This window comes from Saimiri boliviensis, chromosome 8 (genome assembly GCF_048565385.1).
Source record: "Saimiri boliviensis isolate mSaiBol1 chromosome 8, mSaiBol1.pri, whole genome shotgun sequence".
Lineage (NCBI taxonomy): Eukaryota > Metazoa > Chordata > Mammalia > Primates > Cebidae > Saimiri > Saimiri boliviensis.
Genome location: NC_133456.1, coordinates 65,853,692 through 65,873,895, shown reverse-complemented (window position 1 = coordinate 65,873,895; position 20,204 = coordinate 65,853,692). Strand labels below are relative to the sequence as shown.

The window sequence follows — 20,204 nt, the reverse complement described above, 5'->3', positions numbered from 1 at the left end:
GAGGAAGGCACGGAGACCTGGCCTCCTGGCCAGCTCTGTCCCTGCTGGGAGGTGCCCTGGCCACACGTTCTTCCTGAAGGGAGGACCAGGCAGCTGGGGTAGCTGTAGACGCAGCTGAGAAAGCTCTGACAGGAAGTCCCTTGAAGTGTAGTCGATGCAGTCAGCAAATATAGAAGACGACCCCAATCCTGACCCTATTCCGAATTCTTGCTTCCCCAACCACATTTTAATCCTTGCCCTGCCCAGAGATTTTAAGGGCTGACCCAAATCCTGACCCAAGGGGAAGGATGGAAGGGGGAACAGCCTCCAGGCTCACCCCTGCCCTCTATCCCCCAGGTTTACCTCCTCCCCTCCCCTGGGTGTCTCCCTCCTGGCTTGGCCCAATCCCACAGCCCCCACCACCTTCCCCCCTCCAATGGTGGCATGCCCCTCCAAGTGACCCTCTCCCTTGCCCCCAGCACACAGTAGGTGCTCACTAAAGAACCCTGCCTTTCCTCTACTCCAGTGTGATGCTGCACCCTCTCCATCGTAGCAGAAAGTGTGCGTGGGCTGTCAAGGCTACACGGACAGCAGCGGTCGCTCTTCTGCAGACAGTTTGAAGTGTGGGGCAAAATGCAGCAGGGACGCTGAAGGCGACATTCATGTAGCATTTATTTATGCCCAGCATGCTAATCCCAATGGGAGCTGGAGCCTCAGCTCAGCCTAGCCCAGCCCAGCCCTACCGTGAAACACCCCTGTCATGAAGCCACAGGCCCCTTTCTGCTTTCGGAGGCTTTTTTTTTTTTTTAATTGATTATTTTTTTGGGACAGAGTCTTGCTCCATCGCCCAGGCAGTGGTGAGATCTCGGCTCACTGCAACCTCCGCCTCCCGGGTTCCAGGGATTCCTCTGACTCAGCCTGCCGAGTAGCTGGGACCACAGGCGCGCGCTGCCACGCCCGTCTAATACTTGTATTTTTAACACAGACGGGGTTTCACCATGTTGGCCAGTCTGGTCTCCAACCATTGACCACCCGTGATCGGCCTGTCTCGGCCTCTCGAAGTGCTGGGATGACAGCTGTGAGCCACCGCGCCGGGCCCTTTCGGAGGTTTCAAGGTGCGCAGCGAGGGTGCCACTTCCTGGGAGGAAAGTAGGGGGGCCTGTACTGTGGAGCCAGAGCGCACCCTCCCAGAGGCCCCGCGGTCCTGCAGTTCGCCGCCTTCCTTCTCCACGGCGGGGACCCTTGAGCCCGGCACCACTGCGCGCGAACCGCACAGCACGGGTCAGAGCCCGGGGCTCCAGCCACACCGTCCCCGGGGAGCCCACACGCTCGCCCCACCCACTCCTCCCGGTGCCTCGGGCAGCTCCCCTCCCCTCTCCCTCCCCCTTCCTCCTCCCCCTTCCTCCTCCCCACCCTCTCCGTCCCTCCCCTCCCCACCTCTCCTCTCCTCTCCCACTCCCCTCCCCCCTACCCCACTCCCCCCATTCCACGCGGGGCGGGCTCCGCGGCCACGTGACCTGCAGCCTGGCCTGGACGCGCAGGGAGTGGCGTTGGGGGCCGCGGGCCTTCGAGCTGTTTGACGTGCTGTGCTTGCTGGTTGGTAAGAGCCCTGGGGCCCCAGGTGTGGGGACCCTCCCGGGACGGACACCCCCGGCTCCGCGCAGGTTCGCAGCAACCGGGAGGCTGCGTGCCCTCATCCCTCCGTGGACCCCGGAGGCCGCACCTCCCTCCACGCACCGCGCGGCGCACACCTGCCAGGCCTCGGGGTCCCTGCGTCTTGGGCCCAGGGGGCTGGGGGCTCTAGGGGGTCTAGAAGCGCCAGAGGCATGGGAGCTGCCTCCCCGCCCGGCAGCAGGAAGTGGCCATGCAGGGGCCACGTACATCTCACTCCTGCCGTGACCGGCCTAGGCTGTGGTTCACGCGGGAGGCGGGCCTGAGGGGTGGTAGCGGCCGTGAATCTCCCAGGACGTCTGCGCCTCCACCCCCGGGTGGGTGCTCTGGGTGCTCGCGGAGGTGCTGACCTGGCCCTGGAGCCCAGCGCATCGGTGGGATCCTAACCCCTGTGCCACGGGCGGGGGAGACACTTGGAGAGAAAAGCTGGGTCCCAGGTTTCAGGGCTTCGGGAGACTCAAACCTGTCCTGGGTTTTCGGCTGGATAGGGGAAGCGGCGCCCCGAGGCCCCTCCCCCCACCAGGGTCCCGGAAACAAAAGCCGAGTGTTTGCTCTGTGGCTGAAGGGACAATGCCCGCCCCCCCTACAGTTCTGTCACCGCGGGGGGCGGGGGTGCGCTCCTCCCCAGCGTGCTTCCTGGTTCTCTGGCGAAACCCTCTGACCTCCGAAGTAGACCCTCTTTAGGGGGGGCCAGGGGACAGCACGAGGTCCCCGTGGGGTGTCTGCCAGCCCTGGGTGCCATGTCCTGAGCAGCTGTGCTGTCAGTTACTTAAACACGTGTGTGGCACTTTCTGGATGCCACAGCGCTCAGTAGCATCCAGATAACCGAAACGGTTCCCTTACAATGGCCTGTGAGGGAGGGGCAGCCGCGCGGAGTCCCTGCTGGAGGCCACACAGCTGGGAGGTGCTGCCACGGGGGGGTTGGGTGTGGCTGCTGTGTGCCAGGGGTGGTGGCCAGGCGGAGGGCACCTCCATCTGGAAACTCCAGCCCGTCACAGTGCAGTCCACAGGTTCCAGAGTGGGCTGTGGGGGCAGCGTGAGGGCGGTAAGGCCCCCGGGGGTCAAATGAAGAGAAGATGCCTGTTCCAGGGACCCCAGGGCGAGCTTTCTAGGCAGAGGGAAGCCCGGGGCCGGTTGTCACGGGGGTGTCTGAGCCTCTAGCTGGAGTTACTGGGGCAGGGAGGTAGGAAACGGAGGCCAACCGGTGTGAGCCTCCGCCTGCTGAGAGCCGCGGGGAGTGGCTGGAGTCCTGTGACCCTGACCTTCCACCTCGCGACAATTGCAGGAGCCTCCTCCCTGGTCTCTGTCCTCACTCACAGTGGCGCCAGCCGCTCCTGCGCCCCAGCAGAAGCCGGGCTCTTACAGCGCAGCCCCCTCTGCCCCAGCACTCGTCTCTCCAGGCACCACCTCCGGGCCCCTGCACTGCCTGTTCTATTCTGCATTCCCTCCGCCCTGTGAGGAAGACCTCTGCTGTCTTCACTGCTTTATTTCCCCAGACTCAGCCAGCATCAAAGGCGTGCCTTGTCCTAGGACCCTTGCAGCTGACATGCAGGGAGGAGTGTGAGGCTCCCTGCCCCTCCTCAGACTCTCAGAATTCAGAGCCACCCTTTTTGGTCCTTGCCCTGCTGGGCCAAAGACGCCCTGCCTTCTTTTCTCTCTGGGGTAGACACCCCACGCTTTTGCTGTGCACCTACAGCGTGGAACAGGGAGCTGCCCCCGCCCCTGCTCTCTGTAGCTGACTCCCGCTTCCCTGGCCCCTCGGCTCAACAGGGCCTCGGAGCCCCAGTGCCATGTGACACCTTCTGTAAGTGTGGAATTCAGGAGAATGTGCCTTTGATCCCTGAGTCACCGTGTGGCTGGCATGTCCCCTGGCATGAGAGTCAGTGACGGGCAGGGGCGAGCATGAAGGTACCTATGCTGTGCCCCTGCTTTGGCGCTTTCCTGACTTCTCTGGCCAGTTCTTAGGTTGAAATAAGTCCTGCCTGTTTTAACAGATGTTTATTAAACATCTGCCCTGGCCAGGCTCTGAGCAGCCTCCAGGGTCTCTGTCCTGAATACAATAGGCCACTCCTGATGCTGGCGGGTGGAGTGGGGGAGATTAAGTCCAGTGTCCCACAGGTGACTGCGTAATTCCACATGGGACAAGAGGGAAAGAGAGCAGACCTACCTTTTTATTTTATTTATTTATTTATTTATTTTCTTTTTATAAATTGAGACAGAGTCTCACCCTGTCACCAGGCTGGAGTGCAGTGGCGCGATCCTGGCTCACTGCAACTTCCATTTTCCGATTTCAAGCAATTCTCCTGCCTCAGCCTCCTGAGTAGCTGGATTACAGGCATGCGTGGCCACACATGGATAAACATATTTTTCCTTTTATAAGAGGGATGCCGGTGTGGACAGCTGGGAGGGGAGATGAATCTGAGCGGAAATAAGAGTCACTTAAGTGTCCGGCACCTTGTCTCACACCTGTAATCTTGGCACTTTGGGAGGCTGAGGCTGGGGAGTTGCTCCAGCCTGGGAGTTTGTGACTGGCCTGGTCAACATGAGACCCATGTCTCTACTTTTAAAAATAGAAATAAGATACTTTGCACAGAGAGAAGTGCCTGTGCAAAGGCCCTGAGGTGAGCATTTGCCCAGTTTGTTCAAGGAGCAGAGGGAGAGTTTGAGTGGGGAAGGGCCTGGTGATGGGAAAGGGGTGTTGCTTGGGCCTCCCAGATGCTGTGAGAAGAGCTCTTTCTTACTGTCAGTGGGAGCAGCGGTGGGAGGCCTTGAGGCAGGGCAGGTATGGGGGCCCCACAGCTTAGCTGGTTGGTGAATGTCGCAGCTCTCAGGCCCTTCTCCCCCTCCAGCCTCCCAGTCGCTGGTGAACGCCCCGTATAAGTGAGGATTTTACTGCGGGGATGACTCCATCTGGTACCCCTTCCGGCCAGACACCATCACTTATGGGCTCATGGCCGGAGTCACCATCACGGCCACCGTCATCTTTGTAAGGCAGGAAGGGTTCAGGGGGACAAGGAGGGGGGCGGGATGGGGTACAGCCTAACCGTGGGTTCCTGATGGGGGTGGCCTGGAGGTCTGTTGGGGGCTGGGGGACACAACCTTGCCCCGAGTGGTACTTCTGGGTAATAGGAACCCCCTTTTGTTTTTTGAGACGGAGTTTCGCTCTTGTTGCCCAGAGTGCAATGGCAGGGTCTCCACTCACTGTAACTTCTGTCTCCTGGGTTCAAGTGATTCTCTTACCTCAATCTCCCCAGTAGCTGGGACTACAGGCATGAGCCATCACACTGGTTAGTTTTGTAATTTTAGTAGAGATGGGGTTTCACCATGTTGGTCAGGCTGGTCTTGAATGCCCAACCTCAGGTGATCCACCCGCCTCAGCCTCCCACAGTGCTGGGATTACAGGTGTGAGCCACCGAGTCTATCTAGGGCCCTTTTAGAGTCCCCAGCTCTGCAGCAGCCTTGGGGAGGCCCATGGGGAGGACTGAGGCACAGTGAGGGCCCATGGGCTGACCAGGACCCCCGCTGGTCGCTGCAGCTGCCCCATGCTCAGGTCATGGTGGGAGAAGCCTACCTGGTGCACAGGACTGGCTCTATTCCCACTCCAACTTCAACAACTACTGGCTGCCGTGTACAAGGTGCTGGGGACCTTCCTGTTCAGGGTGGCCATGAGCCAGTCTCTGACGGACCTGGCCAAGTACATGATTGGCCACCTGCACCCCAACTTCCTGGCCGTCTGTGACCCCGACTGGAGCCGGGTCAACTACTCGGTCTACATGCAGCTGGAGAGTGTGTGCAGGAAAAACGCTGCTGACGTCACCGAGGCCAGGTGAGTGTGGACAAGCAGCCTTCACTCTGGGGGGCAGTGGGAGCTGAAGAAGCTGCAGAAGCCAGGTGGTGAGGAGCCAGCAGGCAGGTGGTCAGGCAGGAGCGGGGCCTCAGGGCTCTGGGTGCCCCGCAGACAGCAGGGGGCCAGGGGGAGTGTGCTCTGTCTCCCCCGAGTCTCAGCCCGCCCTCTTCTGCACTGTCTTCTTACCATCTCTACTGATAGGCCTTTAAACGTTTCAACTCATCGTTGTCCTTTTTAAAAAATCAAAATATTGACTGACAAGGCTAGTGTAATGTCAGACCAAAAATAAATGAATAAATAAATAAACCAAAATAAAATTTGTATAAAAGTCACCATTTCTTCCATTTTACTGTGTACAGTTCATTTTTAGTATATTCACAATGCTAAACATCCATCTCCTCTACCTCATTCCAGAATATTTTCATCTCATCAGAAGAAAACCCCGCAGCATGGGGAACATGGCAAAACCCCATCTTTATGACAATCAAAAAATTAGGCCGGGCTAGGTGGCTCACACGTATAATCCCCGCACTTTGGGAGGCTGAGGCGGGCGGATTACCTGAGGTTGGGAGTTCGAGACCAGCCTGGCCAACATAGAGAAATCCTGTCTCTACTAAAAATACAAAATGAGTCAGGCATGGTGGCACACGCTTGTAATCCCAGCCACTCGGGAGGCTGAGGCAAGAGAATCGCTTAAACCCGGGAAGTGGAGGTTGTGGTGAGCTGAGATTGTGTCATTGCAGTGCAGCCTGGGCAACAAGAGTGAAACTCCATCTCAAAGAAAAAAAAAAAATTAGCCAGGCCTGGTGGTGGGCACCTGCAGTCCCAGCTACTGGGGAGGCTGAGGCAGGAGCATCACTTGAACTCGGGAGGTAGAGGTTTCAGTGAGCCAAGATTGTGCTTACCCCAGGCTTGTTGACAGAGTAAGTCCCTGTCTCAAAAAAAGGAAAGGAGAGGAAACGAAGGACCCTTGTACCCATTAGCTGTCACTCCTCCCCCAGCCCCTGGCAACCACCATTATCCTATTTTCTGTCTGTAGATTTGCCTGTTCTCAATGTTTCATATAGATGGAATCATACACTATGTGGTCTTTGGTGTCTGCCTTCTCTTTTTCTTTTTCTAATTTTTTTTTTCTTTTTTTTTTTGAGATGGAGTTATGCTCTTGTTGCCCAGACTGGAGTGCAATGGTGTGAGCTTGGCTCACTGCAACCTCCACCTTCTGGGTTCAAGCGATTCTCCTGCCTCTGCCTCCTGAGTAGCTGGGACTACAGGCACCCACCAACACGCCTGGCTGATTTTGCATTTTTTACTAGAGACGGGGTTTCTCCATGTTGGTCAGGCTGGTCTCGAACTACTAACCTCAGGTGATCCGCACACCTTGGCCTCCCAAAGTGCTGGGATTACAGGCATGAACCACTGTGCCCAGATTCTTTTTCTAATTAAAAAAATCTTGGGGGAGTGGTGTGCAAGATGGTTCACATATGTAACCCCAGCACTTTGGGAGGTTGAGGTGGGCAGATCACCTGAGGTGAGGAGTTCGAGACCAGCCCAGCCAAACATGGTGAGAACCCATCTCTACTTAAAATACAAAAATTAGCTGGGTTTAGTGGTGCATGCCTATAATACCAGAGGCTCAGGAGGCTGAGGCAGAGAATCGGTTGAACCTGGGAGGCAGAGACTGCAGTGAACCAAGACGGTGCCATTGCAGTGCAGTCTGAGTGAGAGAGTGAGACTCTGACTAAAAAAAAAAAAAAAAAAAATTTGGTCCGACATGGTGGTTCACACTTGTAATCTCAGCACTTTGGGAGGCTGAGGTGGGCAGATCACTTGAGGCCAGGAGTTTGAAACCAACCTGATCAACATGGAGAAATCCCATGTCTACTAAAAATACAAAAATTAGCCCAGCCTGGTGATGGACGCCTGTAATCCCAGCTACTCAGGAGGCTGAGGCAGAGAATCGCTTGAACCCAGGAGGCAGAGGTTGCAATGAGCCAACTATGCTCCAGCCCAGGAGACACGAGACTCTTTGTCTCAAGAAAAAAAATTGTTTTTGTTTTGCCTAAAGCTACAGGAAAAAGATAAATATAAAGAAAAAAGAGGGTAAGTAGAATAAAAACAAAATTGTTTTTGTATGTTTTTACTGATTGAACACAGTGCATTCTTGTGTTTGGGAAGTTCATGTTGTAACGTTCTGTCCGTTTTTGCTTTATGTATTTTGGAGTTCTGTGGTTTACTACATTTACCTTTATAATTGCTATATCTTTTTGATAGATTGACCCTTTCATCATTATAGAATGATACATATGAGTTTTGTCTCAACAATTTTCATCTTGATGTCCATTTTGTCTGATATTAATATAGCTATTCTGGCTCTCTTTTCATTACTGTTTGCATGGAATATTTTTTTTTTCCAATATTGTACTTTAAACCTATTTATGTCTCTGAATCTAAAGTAAGTCTCTTATGCTTAGCATAACATTGGGCCATGTTTTTTATGTATTGTCCAGTCTCTGATTTTTTTTGAGACAGAGGCTCACTTTGTCGCCCAGGCTGGAGGACGGTGATCTCAGCTCACTGCAGCCTTGGACTCCCAGGCCAAGCCATCTTCCAGCCTCAGCCTCCCGAGTGGCTAGGACTGGCTGCCACATTCAGCTACTGTTTATTTATGTTTTTTGTAGAAACAGGGTTTTGCCATGTTGCCCAGGCTGGTCTTACTCTTCAGCTCAAGCGATCCACCCTCTGTGGCCTCCCAAACTGCTAGGATTACAGGTGTTTGCCACCACGCCCAGCCAGATCTCTGACTTTGTATTCTTTTTTCCAGCATATGTTAATCTTTTTATTGAATTAAGGCATTTAACGAATATCTGACTTTCAGTTGGAGTGTTTAATCTATTTATAGTCAGTGTAATTACCAATAAGGAAGGCCCTCTGTCTTTTTGTGTAGGGTTTCCTAGGTTATGTCTTCCTTTTTCAGGTCCTTCCTTGTCACTGTCTTTTTTTTTTTTTCCCCTTTACTTTTTTTTTCTTTTAGTGATGAGGGTCTTGCCATCTTGCCCAGGACTTGAACTCCTGGGCTCAAGCCATCTCTGCCTTCCAAGTAGCTGGGACTACAGGCATACATTACCACATCTGGCTGGTTTTTACATTTTTTTTTCTTAGAAATAGGGTCTGACCATGTTGCCTAGGCTGATCTAGAATGCCTGAGCTCAAGCAGTCCTTCTGCCTTGGTCTCCCAAAGTGCTGGGATTACAAGCATGAGCCCCCAAGCCCATTCAGGCTAAATCATCTTTTTATCTCTTTTTTTTGAGACAGAGTCTGGCTCTGTTGCCCAGGCTGTAGTGCAGTGGTTCGATCTCGGCTCACTGCAACCTCCACTTCCTGAGTTCAAGCAATTCTCCTGTCTTAGCCTCTCCAGTAGCTGGAATTAAGACACCTTAATTCCACCACCTGGCTAATTTTTGTATTTTCATTTTTATTATTTCTATTTATTTTATTTTTTGAGACAAAATCTCACTCTGTCACTCAGGCTAGAGTGTAGTGTACAGTGGCATGATCTTGGCCCAGTGCAACCTCTGCCTCCTGGGTTCAAGTGATTCTCCTGCCTCAGCCTCCTGAGTAGCTGGGACTATGGGCATGTACCACCACATCCTGCTAATTTTTTGTATTTTCAGTACAGATGGGGTTTCATCATGTTGGCCAGGCTGCTCTCGAACTCCTGATCTCAAATGACCCACCCACCTTAGCCTCCCAAAGTGCTGGGATTACAGATGTAAGCCACTGTGCCTGGCCCAGCTGAATAATCTTAACTGACCTATTTTCTTTGTTTGTTTGTTTTTTTTTTTTTTTTGAGACGGAGTCTCACTCTGTCACCCGGGCTGGAGTGTAGTGGTGTGATCTTTGCTGTCTGCAACCTCTGCCTCCTGGGTTTAAACACTTCTCCTGCTTTAGTCTTCTGAGTGCTGGGATCACAGGCATGCACCACCACACCTGGACAAGTTTTGTACTTTTAGTAGAGACAGGGTTTCACTACATTGGCCAGGCTGGTCTCGAACTCCTGACCTCAGGTAAGGCGCCTGCCTCAGACTCCCAAAGCACTGGGATCACAGGCGTGAGCCACGACGCCGGACCTGTTTTATTTTGTTTTAAACTGTGTGTTTAGAATATTATAATGTGGCCACTCTGGAAATAGGAGTTTCCCTACTCCTCAGGGTGTGTTCTTGCTCTTTGTTGCAGTGGTTATTTGTTTAATGACTTTTTTGATTGTGAAGTCTCTATCTTTTGTTATGGGTAGCCATTTCCTTCTATTCTTTTAGCCTGGTGGTCAGCTTGTGATATGACAGAGATTTCTTTAAACATCTGGAACCAAAAGAAAAAAACAAAAACAAAAACAAACAAACAAAAAACTCACAGCACCCTCAAGAGTCAGTAGAAGCGGTCTGTGTGCCTGTGGGGTCAGCCCTTCCACAGTGAAACAGGTTTTCTCTGCCTTCACTTTCACTTCCTGCTTGTGCAGAGCTGGAAGGCCAGCCCGATGTGAGTGTGGGGCCCTCACAGGCCTCTTCCAAGCTCCTGCACCACTCTGGTCTTGTAGGTTCCAAGCCTTCATTCCCCAGAGCGTTTTATTCCCTGGCCTTTCCTCCAACGCTGTTTGGCTCCTCTGTTTTTTTGCCTCAGCTGCTCTCATGGCCCCAGGCAGCAGAGATTAACAAATTTGTTGTAAACATTTCCTACAAATGTCCTCCAGGTAGAACCTCAGCACTGGGAGAATGTCCAGTCAGGTGAGATCAAGATCAGCCCTCGAGCCATACCCCAGTCCGCAGTTGCAAATAAGGCCCCTTCTCTGAACCTGTGCTGGGTGTGTGGTCTGTTACCCTGAGGCCACCACAGTCTAGGGGGTGCGAGAGGGACCAGGTTGAGTTAAAATGCCACAAAGCTGTTTGTTCTGAGATCCAAATGGATTATCTTTGGTTTTTTTTTTTTTTTTTTTTTTTTTTTTAGATGGAGTCTCACTCTGTCACCCAGGCAGTGGCATGATCTTGGCTCACCCCAACCTCCACCTCACAGGTTTTCAAGTGATTCTCCTGCCTCAGCCTCCCGAGTAGCTGGGATTATAGGCATGTGGCACCACACCTGGCTAATTTTTGTATTTTTAGTAGAGACAGGGTTTCACCGTGTTGGTCAGGCTGGTCTCAATCTCCTGACCTTGTGATCTGCCTGCCTCGGCCCCCCGAAAGTGAGGGGATTACAGGTGTGAGCCACCGCTCCAGGCCTCAACTGGATTATATCAATCAAGTGTTCTTCTGGTTCCCGCAAGCTTTGGATTAGGTCCAAAAAAGTTGATTGTGGCCGGGCATGGTGGCTCACGCCTGTAATCCAAGCACTTTGGAGGCCAAGGCAGGCGGATCACCTGAGGTCGGGAGTTCAAGACCAGCCTGACCAACATCGTGAAACTCCGTCTTTAAAAAAAAAAAAAAAAAAAAAAAGTTGATTATGACTTTCTTTTGTCAGTTTTTTGCTTCCTGTTTTCGGTGTTTCATTCATGTCCTTCATGGAATCTCGAATTTATATAAAAAGAAATCTCCCCTCAGTTCCACAGATGGGAGAAAATCCTGAAAAGAAACGCAGTGAAAACGAAATCGGTTTTACCTGCTTGCTGGACACTACCGTCCACCCTGGGTGTTGGGTTCAGGCCTCAGAGTCTTCACGGGTGAGGCGTCTCATGCCACAGCCCCAACTGGAGACTCTGATTCCATCATTAGATAACTGGAAAGGACAGAGGGAGCAGCCTTTGCTCCTGGGATTTGGTGGCCTGTAACATTGGCAGCTCCCGTGTTGAACCCTCCCTTCTGCGGGAGGGGCGGGGGCGAGGGGAGGTTGGAAGATGCTTACTGAGCCACCTGCCCTCTGACCTGCTGCCTCTCCTTCCCCAGGTTGTCGTTCTACTCGGGACATGCCTCCTTTGGGATGTACTGCGTGGTGTTCCTGGCAGTGAGTCCGTTTTTCCAGGGCTCGCTTGTCAAGTCACTCCCTTTCCTGGACTTCGGTTTTCCCAAAATGAGTGGGTCGTGGTGGTGATGGGCGCGCTCACTGACTTGTTTGTAAAGACAGGAGGCCCTGGGCTGGCCGGTTTTGTGCCCCCGGCCTCGGAGCTGCCATCTGTGCGGTGGGCGTAGGAGGGCCTGGCAGGGCACAGGCTGAGGCGTCCTCTCCTGTCCCAGCTCTATGTGCAGGTGTGACTCTGCTGGAAGTGGGCGTGGCAGCTGCGGCCCACGGTCCAATTCTTCCTGGTGGCCTTTGTCCTCTATGTGGGCAACACTCGCGTGTCTGGTCACAAACACCACTGGAGTGACGTCCTTGCTGGCCTCCTGCAGGGGGCGCTGGTGGCTGGCCTCACTGTGAGCTTCTGATCCTGATTCACCTGCTGTGCTGTCCAGAGACCACTCCCTGCCCAACCTTGGTCCTGCCCTGCACACTGTTGCCCCACGGAGTCCTCCCCTGGGACCCTTCCTCCAGCCCTGCTCCTTCCCTGGGATCTCCCCTTCCCCCTGTTTCTCCCCTGGGACCCCTACCCCCAACCTCAGTCCATCCCTGGACCCCTCCTTCCCTGGGACCCCTCTTTGCCCCAATTCCTCCCCTGAGACTCCTTCCCCAACCCCAGTCCATACCTGGGACACCTCCTCCCCTCAATTCTCCTCTGGAACCCCTTCCCCCCAACCTCAGTCCTTCCCTGGGACACCCTTTTCCCCCCATTTCTCCTCTGGGACCCCCCAACCCCTGTCCATCCCAGGGCCCTTCCCTCCCCTCCCACATCCTCCCCTAGGATGCCTTCCCCCAACCCCAGTTCTTCCCTGGACCCCTCCCTTCTCCCCATTTCTCCCCTGGGACCTCTTCCCCCAACCCCAGTCCTTTCTGGGACCCCTCTTCCCTGCGTTCCTCCCCTGAGACTCCTTCTCCCAACCAGTCCATACCTGGGACCCCTCCTCCCCCAATTTTCCTCTGGGATCCCTTCCCCCCAACCCCAGTCCTTCCCTGGGACCCCATTTCCTCCTGTTTCTCCTCTGGGAACCCCCAAGCCCAGTCCATCCGGTGGACTCCTGCCTCCCCGCCACGTCCTCCCCTGGGATGCCTTCCCCCAACCCGTTTTTCCCTGGACCCCTCCCTTCCCTCCATTCCTCCCCTCCTGGGACCCCTTCCCTCAACCCCAGTCCTTCCCTGGACCCCTCCCTTCCCCCATTTCCTCCCCTGGGACCCTTTTTCCCAACCCCAGTCCATCCCTGGGACCCCTCCTCCCTCCATTCATCCTCTGGGACCCCTTCCCCCAACCCCAATCTATCCCTGGACCCCTCCCTTCCCCCCACATCCTCCCCTGGGACCTCTTCTCCCAACCCCAGTTCTTCCCTGGACCCCTCCCTTCTCCCCATTCCTCTGCTGAGACTACTTGCCTCAACCCCAGTCCTTCCTTGGTCCCCTCCCTTCCCCCATTCCTCCCCTGGACCCCTCTCACCAAACCCAGTCCTTCCCTGGACACCTTCTTCCCCCAGTTCCTTCCCTGGGTCTCCTGCCTGCACACCACAGCCCTTCCCTGGGCCCGTCAGCACCCCAGTGCTCTCCACTGGTCCTCCACTAAGAGGGCTTTCTTTCCCCACAGGCACTCTTCCTCTCATTGCCCACCTGGGACCCTCTTTTTCCCCCTCCTGCTCATGCCCATGACCCTGGTGCCTGCCCAGCCCCTGCCTAGTCTTACCTTCCTCCACTCTGCCAGGTCAGCTACATCTCAGACTTCTTCAAAGTCCAACCCCCACAGCACTGCCCAAAGGAGGAGGAGCTGGAACGGAAGCCCAGCCTGTCACTGACAGTGACCGTGGGCCAGGCTGACCACAACCATATGGGTACCTGCACTCCTCCTCCTGAGGCTGGACCCTGAACAGGCAGGGAGTGGCTGTGAGCCCAGCTGAGGCCAGCCCCCCACGTGGTCCGTCTGGCCCTGGGTAGGCAGTGAGGGCTCCGGATGGGCTCCAGGAACCCTGAGTAGGCTCTGCTGCCCCCTGCCCTGCACTGGACCAGAGGTCTGGGGAGGCCTAGGTAGCCCTGAGCATTTGGAGGGGGACCTGTTCCCATAGCTCCCCAATATCCCCATTCTTTTATGGGGTTAAGGAAGGAACTGTTTTGTAAAATGTAATGCACATGTGGTTTTTAGTAAAATAGGGCATTGGTTTGACGAGTGGTCTCAGTGCCTCCTCTGTTCCCTACGGCCGTTCTGGGACAGGGTTCCCCCTATCAGAGGGCTCCGCAGAGCTCAGGTATCAGGCAGACTCACCCCTTGTGACAGTGGAGGGCAGCAGCCAAGCCCGCCCCTTGTGTTTCTCCCTGCGCGGCACTGGGGTCCAGGGTCAGATGGGTCAGCACACCCCTCCCCTCTGCTCATGTCCACCCTGTGCACCTGGGGGCCACACTTCTGAAATGTGTAATTCAGGGGCTAGTTTCCCTGAAGCGATGGCAGAACACACAGAGCTTACTTTTTCAACAGAAGGGTAAAGGGCACATTTGTTTTTTGTATGGGCAGTAACTTAAGTGTCTGCTGATATTTTGTTTGCACCTGGAACCTCTCTTATTCCCTCAACCTGCACGGTGTTCCTATCAGGCCTTAGCCTATGGGAAGGGTGGTGTAGCCCTGGGGGCAAAAGTGCAGCCTTGGAGCCCCACCCAAGGGGCCAAGATGGAGACCTGCTCTTGGTGGACGGGAAGGAAGGTGACCCAGACCCTGCGGAACCCCAGCTGAACATCAGGGACTTGCCTCCATGCAGGTGTCAGACGGGATCCTGGCCAGGAAAGTCACACTGAAGCCTCCCAGGTATCCTAGGGTGCTGCAGCAGGCAGTGACATCTGAGGACTAAGGACGCTGTGTCTGGGTTCAGAATGTGTTTCTGGCAGTGAGTGGGAGAGAGGTTCCCAGCCAGATCCCACAGGGAGAGTCACTGCATCAGGAGTAAATGGGAATGACCCAGGTGCACTGACAGCAGCCAACACCTCCGTCTCCTCCCCAGGCACAATGGCCTTGAAAGCCAGGACCACAGTGAGGGTTGAGCGCCAGTCTGTGGGAGCAGCAGCAGTGCACAGGACTCTGGAGTTGTCTGCTGGGGGCAAGTGTCCGTGTTGGGACGAGTGGTGAAGACTGAGGAGTGGAGGAAGTTTGGAGTGAGGGAGAGGACGTGGCCGAGTCCGGCAGCTGGCCTTGGCCGGGGGAGTCTCAGTGCTTCAGAAAGAGCATGTGCACCCCACAGCTGTGAGAGCAGAGAAAGAAAGGGCTGCACTGACCAGAGCCATCCCCAGAGGGTGCTCAGGAGCCAAGAGGGCCCAGCTGTGGGAACCGGTGGCCTGTCTCTCCGTTTGGGTGCTGCCCAGCTGGGCAACACACACATTGCTCTGCATCTGTTGGGAAAAGCCGGGACGCAGGGTGTCGGGCTCGGAAATTCTCACAGGTTCCCAGTACCAAGATGGCAGGCAGGGCGGCAGTTAGGACACATTTCTCCACCCACACGGAGCTCTGGGGAAGCTCTCTTGCATAATTTTGGGTTTACACTGCCCACACCCTTATGGTTTCATGGAAAAAAATAATATTTTCTCTCGTTGTACAAGGAGGATTTTTTTTTCTGTTGTTTCTCACAGGAAACTCAGATTCTTAGCCTCGTAAATATCATTTTCCATGGCTGTGTCCTCGTGGCCTGGCATTTCTCCCACCTTCTGAGGTTAATTGGTTTTTGAAGACCTCCTCCTGGCTGGGCACAGTGGCTCACACCTGTAATCCCAGCACATTGGGAGGCCGAGGTGGGTGGATCACAAGGTCAGGAGATCGAGACCATCCTGGCCAACATGATGAAACCCCGTCTCTACTAAAAATGCAAAACTTAACTGGGCGTGGTGGTGGACACCTGTAATCCCGGCTATTCAGGAGGCTGAGGCAGGAGAATTGCTCAAACCCAGGAGGCAAAAAAAAAAAAAAAAAAGGAAACTCCCCCTGAGTATTTGATGATATGCAGGATTTTTTTGAATGTGTAAGCTACCATATGTTATTCTGGTTTTGTGGTAAACCATACATTGTTTTTTAGACACAGGGTCTCATTCTTTTCCCCAGGTTGGAGTGCAGTGGTGCAATTACTGCTCACTGCACCCTCGACTTTCCAGGCGCAAGCGATGCTCCTGCCTCAGCCTCCCAAGTAGCTGGGATTACAGGTGCCCTCCACCACGCCCAGCTAATTTTTGTATTTTTAGTAGAGATGCCATTTCACCATGTTGGTCAGGCTGGTCTCAAACCCCTAACCTCAGGTGATCCACCCGCCTCAGCCTGCCAAAGCGCTGGGATTGCAGGTGTGAGCCACCACACCTGGCTATTTGTTCCTCAACTGAATTTCTGTTTGAATTGAAACAACATAAGATCCTAATTTCGATAAAATTTTTTACATTTTTTACGTTAGTTGCTAGAACCCGATGCAGCGTTTACTCAACCTCACCCAGCAGTGGTGTGGCCTGTGGCCTTCTGGACAGCATTGGGGATGGGGACTTGGGGGTGCGTGAGCCCCCAGGATGGCTCAGCAGTGCGTTTTGGGCCTTTTTCCAGAGGCTTCTTAGCCCCAAGCCTGATTGTCTACCCCCAGTCTCCTCAACAGCGAGAGGCACATTGTCCTCTTGTGTAGAGAATCTTAGTTCTTCTGTCTCTTGCCGCATATTTTTAGGAGCTGGACAGCTCCCAGCTCCCATCCCCTGTCTCAGAAATCACTTCTCAAGTAATACCCTGCCACAGCATTTTGTTAGCCTGTTTTGTTGTTGTTCTTTGTTTGTTTTGAGATAGGGTTTCACTCTTCTTGCCCAGGCTGGAGTGCAGTGGCACGACCTCGGCTCACTGCAACCTCTGCCCTTCAGGGTCAAGCAATTCTCCTGCCTCAACCTCCAGAATAGCTGAGACTACAGGCACCTGCCACCATGCTCAGGTAAGGTTTTTGTATTTTTAGTAGAGATGGGGTTTCACCATGTTGGCCAGACTGGTTTTAAAGTCCTGACCTCAAGTGGTACACCCGCCTCAGCCTCCCAAAATGCTGGGATTACAGGCATGAGCCACTGCACCTGGCTGAGCCTCTTTTGTGACAGCTGTGATTCGTTGGATCTAAGCCCAGTTTTGTTTTTACTCTGGCTTGCTGTTTTATAAGCAGGTGGCCTAGTTTAGACATTTTAACGGCATTACAGGGATGGGAAATCCCTGGGAAGAATTAGCTGGCCAGGCAAGGTGTGTGGTGAGGGCATTGCACGGCAGGTGGAAGTTTTTGTTATTTGGAATTACTAAGTTACATCAATGGAATTTATGAATGAATTAGCCGAGTGATTGAATGGATGACTGAGTAAAGAAGACTTACCTGAAGCCGGATGCGGTGACTCACACCTGTAATCCCAGCCTGACCAACGTGGAGAAACCCTGTCTCTACTAAAATATATATATATATAAATTAGCTGGGCGTGGTGGTACATTCCTGTGATCCCAGCTACTTGGGAGGCTGAGGCAGGAGAATCATTTGAACCTGAGAGGTGGAGGTTGTGGTGAGCTGAGCTCATGCCATTGTACTCCCGCCTGAGTGACAGGAGCGAAACTCCATCTCAAAAATTAAAAAAAAAAAAAAAAAAAAAAAAAGACTTACCTGTAATTCTGCAGCCCTCTGCCCTCACCTGGAGTCAGGGCAGGAAGGATGACAGGTGTGGACGGAAGGGCGTCACTGCAGGTGCTCACCTGTCTGGCTGGAAACCCTGTGTGGACAGGCAATGCAGCCACAGCAGCAGGTGAACTGCCCTCCTTCACGGGCTCCCGAGTCCAGGGCCACACCATAGGCCGCACCACAGGGAATCCAAAATGGAACATGAGGGACGTGTTGTCACAGTTGAGCAATATGCACAGCAGTGGAGGTATCTAACAGGAAAGGCAATTCTATGTTTTTGGAGGGGTTTGGGTGTTTTCCTTACTGTAATCAATCAATTAATTGATAAAACATCCTAGTCGACATCCTGACCTATTATAAATATTTGAAAGCACCTTTGTCTAGACATTGGACAGTTAGTTGAAAATCCTAGACAGTTAATCAGGTGATTTATAATATTTGTGGACATTGAGATGCAGGGAAGGGCTGGGCATGGTGGCTCACGCCTGTAATCTCAGAACTTTGGGAGGCTGAGGCAGGTGAATCCCCTGAGGGGATTCAGCCAACATGGTGAAACCCCGTCTCTACTTAAAATACAAAAATTAAGGCCGGGCGTGGTGGCTCAAGCCTGTAATCCCAGCACTTTGGGAGGCCAAGGCAGGTGGATCACAAGGTCAAGAGATCGAGACCATCCTGGTCAACATGGTGAAACCCCTTCTCTACTAAAAATACAAAAAATTAGCTGGGCATGGTGGCATGTGCCTGTAATCCCAGCTACTCAGGAGGCTGAGGCAGGAGAATTGCCTGAACCCAGGAGGCGGAGGTTGCGGTGAGACGAGATCGCGCCATTGCACTCCAGCCTGGGTAACAAGAGCGAAACTCCATTTAAAAAATAAAAAATACAAAAATTAGCCAGGAGTAGTGACACACATAGTCCCAGCTACTCAGGAGGCTGAGGCAGGAGAATCATTTGAACCCAGGTGGTGCAGGTTGCAGTGTGCTGAGATCGCACCACTGCACTTCAGCCTGGGCAACAGAGCAAGACTCCGTCTCAAAAAAAAAAAAAAAAAAAATACCAGGGATGGTGTGACTTCTGGAGCTTAGAGCAGGTACATGTCCAGTGTTAACGTCACTCAAGAATCCAGTGGCTACTTGTCACCTCCTGCTGTGCAGCTAATTCTGGACCCCATGGAGATGGAGACACAAACTGCCACCTTCAGAAACTTTAGTCCCCGAAAAAGTCCTTGCACTTCAGAATGTCACATTCTGCCAGTGTTTTCTTCTCTTTCGAAACTTGCTCCCAGCGGTATTGTTAGCCCGTCTGCCTCTCAGGTGGGAATGTAGCTGGGAGAGATGCATGTTCACATCATGCAACACGATTCAAACAATAAAACAGCCACACCAGCTGTGGAGGTTTGTTTTTCAGACCCCGACTTAGGCACAGATGAATGAATGCACTCACAACCAGTACAGTGATTTTGAATGTGGTGGAAGTGTTTGTTAACTGCTTTTACAGGGCGGGTTTAGCAAATGCTGCCATGACTCCTTGTACCTTCTTACATTTATTTGGTATAGATTGAATAACAGAGGCTTTAGGTTAACACACTTGTGGATAATTAACATGGTTGAAAGAGTGGTTTTGAATGATAAAACTTTTGGTTTTGGGCCCAGAGAAAATGCCCTTCAAGTGTCATTCCCCTTCGACCTCCTGCTGAGAGGGCTATTCAGCATAGGGTTTACATGAGTGAGCAGTTAGAATAGAGACAAAGGGATGTGGGTAAACAGGCCACTGGGGAAACTTGATTGTCCCTGTCTTTCACCCTATGACTTAAAATTTTAACGTAAAGAACTGGTTGCCTTTAGCCCATTCCATTAAAACCTGTCAGTCTTCCAAAAGGTTTGAGACTATAAATTTCTAACTTTCCCTAATATTTTCCTTCTATTTTGCCAGCCACCCCAAGTAAATCCCAACGCACGGTGAAAATCACATTTGGCCTAACCTTTGTCTTTTATTTTTATTTTTGAGATGGAATCTCGCTCTCTTGCCCAGGCTGGAGTGCAGTGGAGCGATCTCGGCTCACTGCAACTTTCGCCTCCTGGGTGTTGAAAATTCGTGCTTTGGACCAGGCGCGGTGGCTCAAGCCTGTAATCCCAGCACTTTGGGAGGCCGAGGCGGGTGGATCACGAGGTCGAGAGATCAAGACCATCCTGGTCAACATCGTGAAACCCCGTCTCTACTAAAAATACAAAAAAATTAGCTGGGCATGGTGGCGCGTGCCTGTAATCCCAGCTACTCAGGAGGCTGAGGCAGGAGAATTGCCTGAACCCAGGAGGCAGAGGTTGTGGTGAGCCGAGATCACGCCATTGCACTCCAGCCTGGGTAACAAGAGTGAAACTCCATCTCAAAAAAAAAAAAAAAAAAAAAAAAAAAAAAGAAAAGAAAAAAAGAAAATTCATGCTTTGAATGAAGAAACCCCCCAGACAGGCTTTATGTGGGCAACGTGACTGTTTATTCACCTGGGTGCAGGTCGGCTATGGCCGAAAAGGGTGTTAGCAAAGGGCAGTGGGATGGGAGTTGGCTTTACAGGTTTAGGGCGGGCAGTGGAAAGTCACAGAGTAAGATCAGTTACAGCGGTGGGGTAGGGGCAAGGAGTGTACATGACCACAAGTTCAGTTACAGTGGTGGCTGGGGGTGAGGCAGAAGAGCAGTTAAGATGACGGGATGGGTTCTATTATCATAAGAACAGTTGAGGTGGTAGGGTTGGGTGAGGGGCTTGTCTGGGAAAGCTCCGCTGGGCGCTGAGAGACAATGGTGAACACAGGTGGGGAGGTGGAAGATGATCAGCCCAGGCAGGCAGGACTTCAGGCTTGCATATGGAGATCTGACATACCTGTCTTTTTATATAGAGAATTAGAGAAGAGGGGGTGAGCACAGGTTTCTGGGGTTGAGGCTGAAGTTTCTTAAGGTTACTTCGTGCCTGACAGGGTACTGCAGGGACACCTAAAATATTTTTTTTTTTGAGCGGGGG

General features: G+C 52.9%; 1 protein-coding gene across 3 annotated transcripts; it reads left to right on the top strand.

Moving 5' to 3' along the window:
* Positions 1-1,413: 1,413 nt before the first annotated feature.
* LOC141585395 (phospholipid phosphatase 2-like) lies at positions 1,414-13,715 on the top strand. Of its 3 annotated transcripts, none has more exons than XR_012518829.1 (4): positions 1,414-4,636; positions 5,186-5,476; positions 11,428-11,892; positions 13,146-13,715. XR_012518829.1 is itself a non-coding variant. In XM_074404572.1 (4 exons), the coding sequence occupies exons 1-4, from the start codon at positions 4,551-4,553 to the stop codon at positions 11,731-11,733; spliced, it is 453 nt and encodes a 150-aa protein (XP_074260673.1). In that variant the 5' UTR covers positions 1,414-4,550; the 3' UTR covers positions 11,734-13,715. The 3 variants fall into 3 exon arrangements, 2 of the variants coding, with proteins under 2 accessions (XP_074260673.1, XP_074260672.1); XM_074404572.1 differs by having other exon boundaries at positions 11,428-11,485; positions 11,716-13,715; XM_074404571.1 differs by having other exon boundaries at positions 11,428-13,715.
* The last annotated feature ends 6,489 nt before the right edge of the window (positions 13,716-20,204 follow it).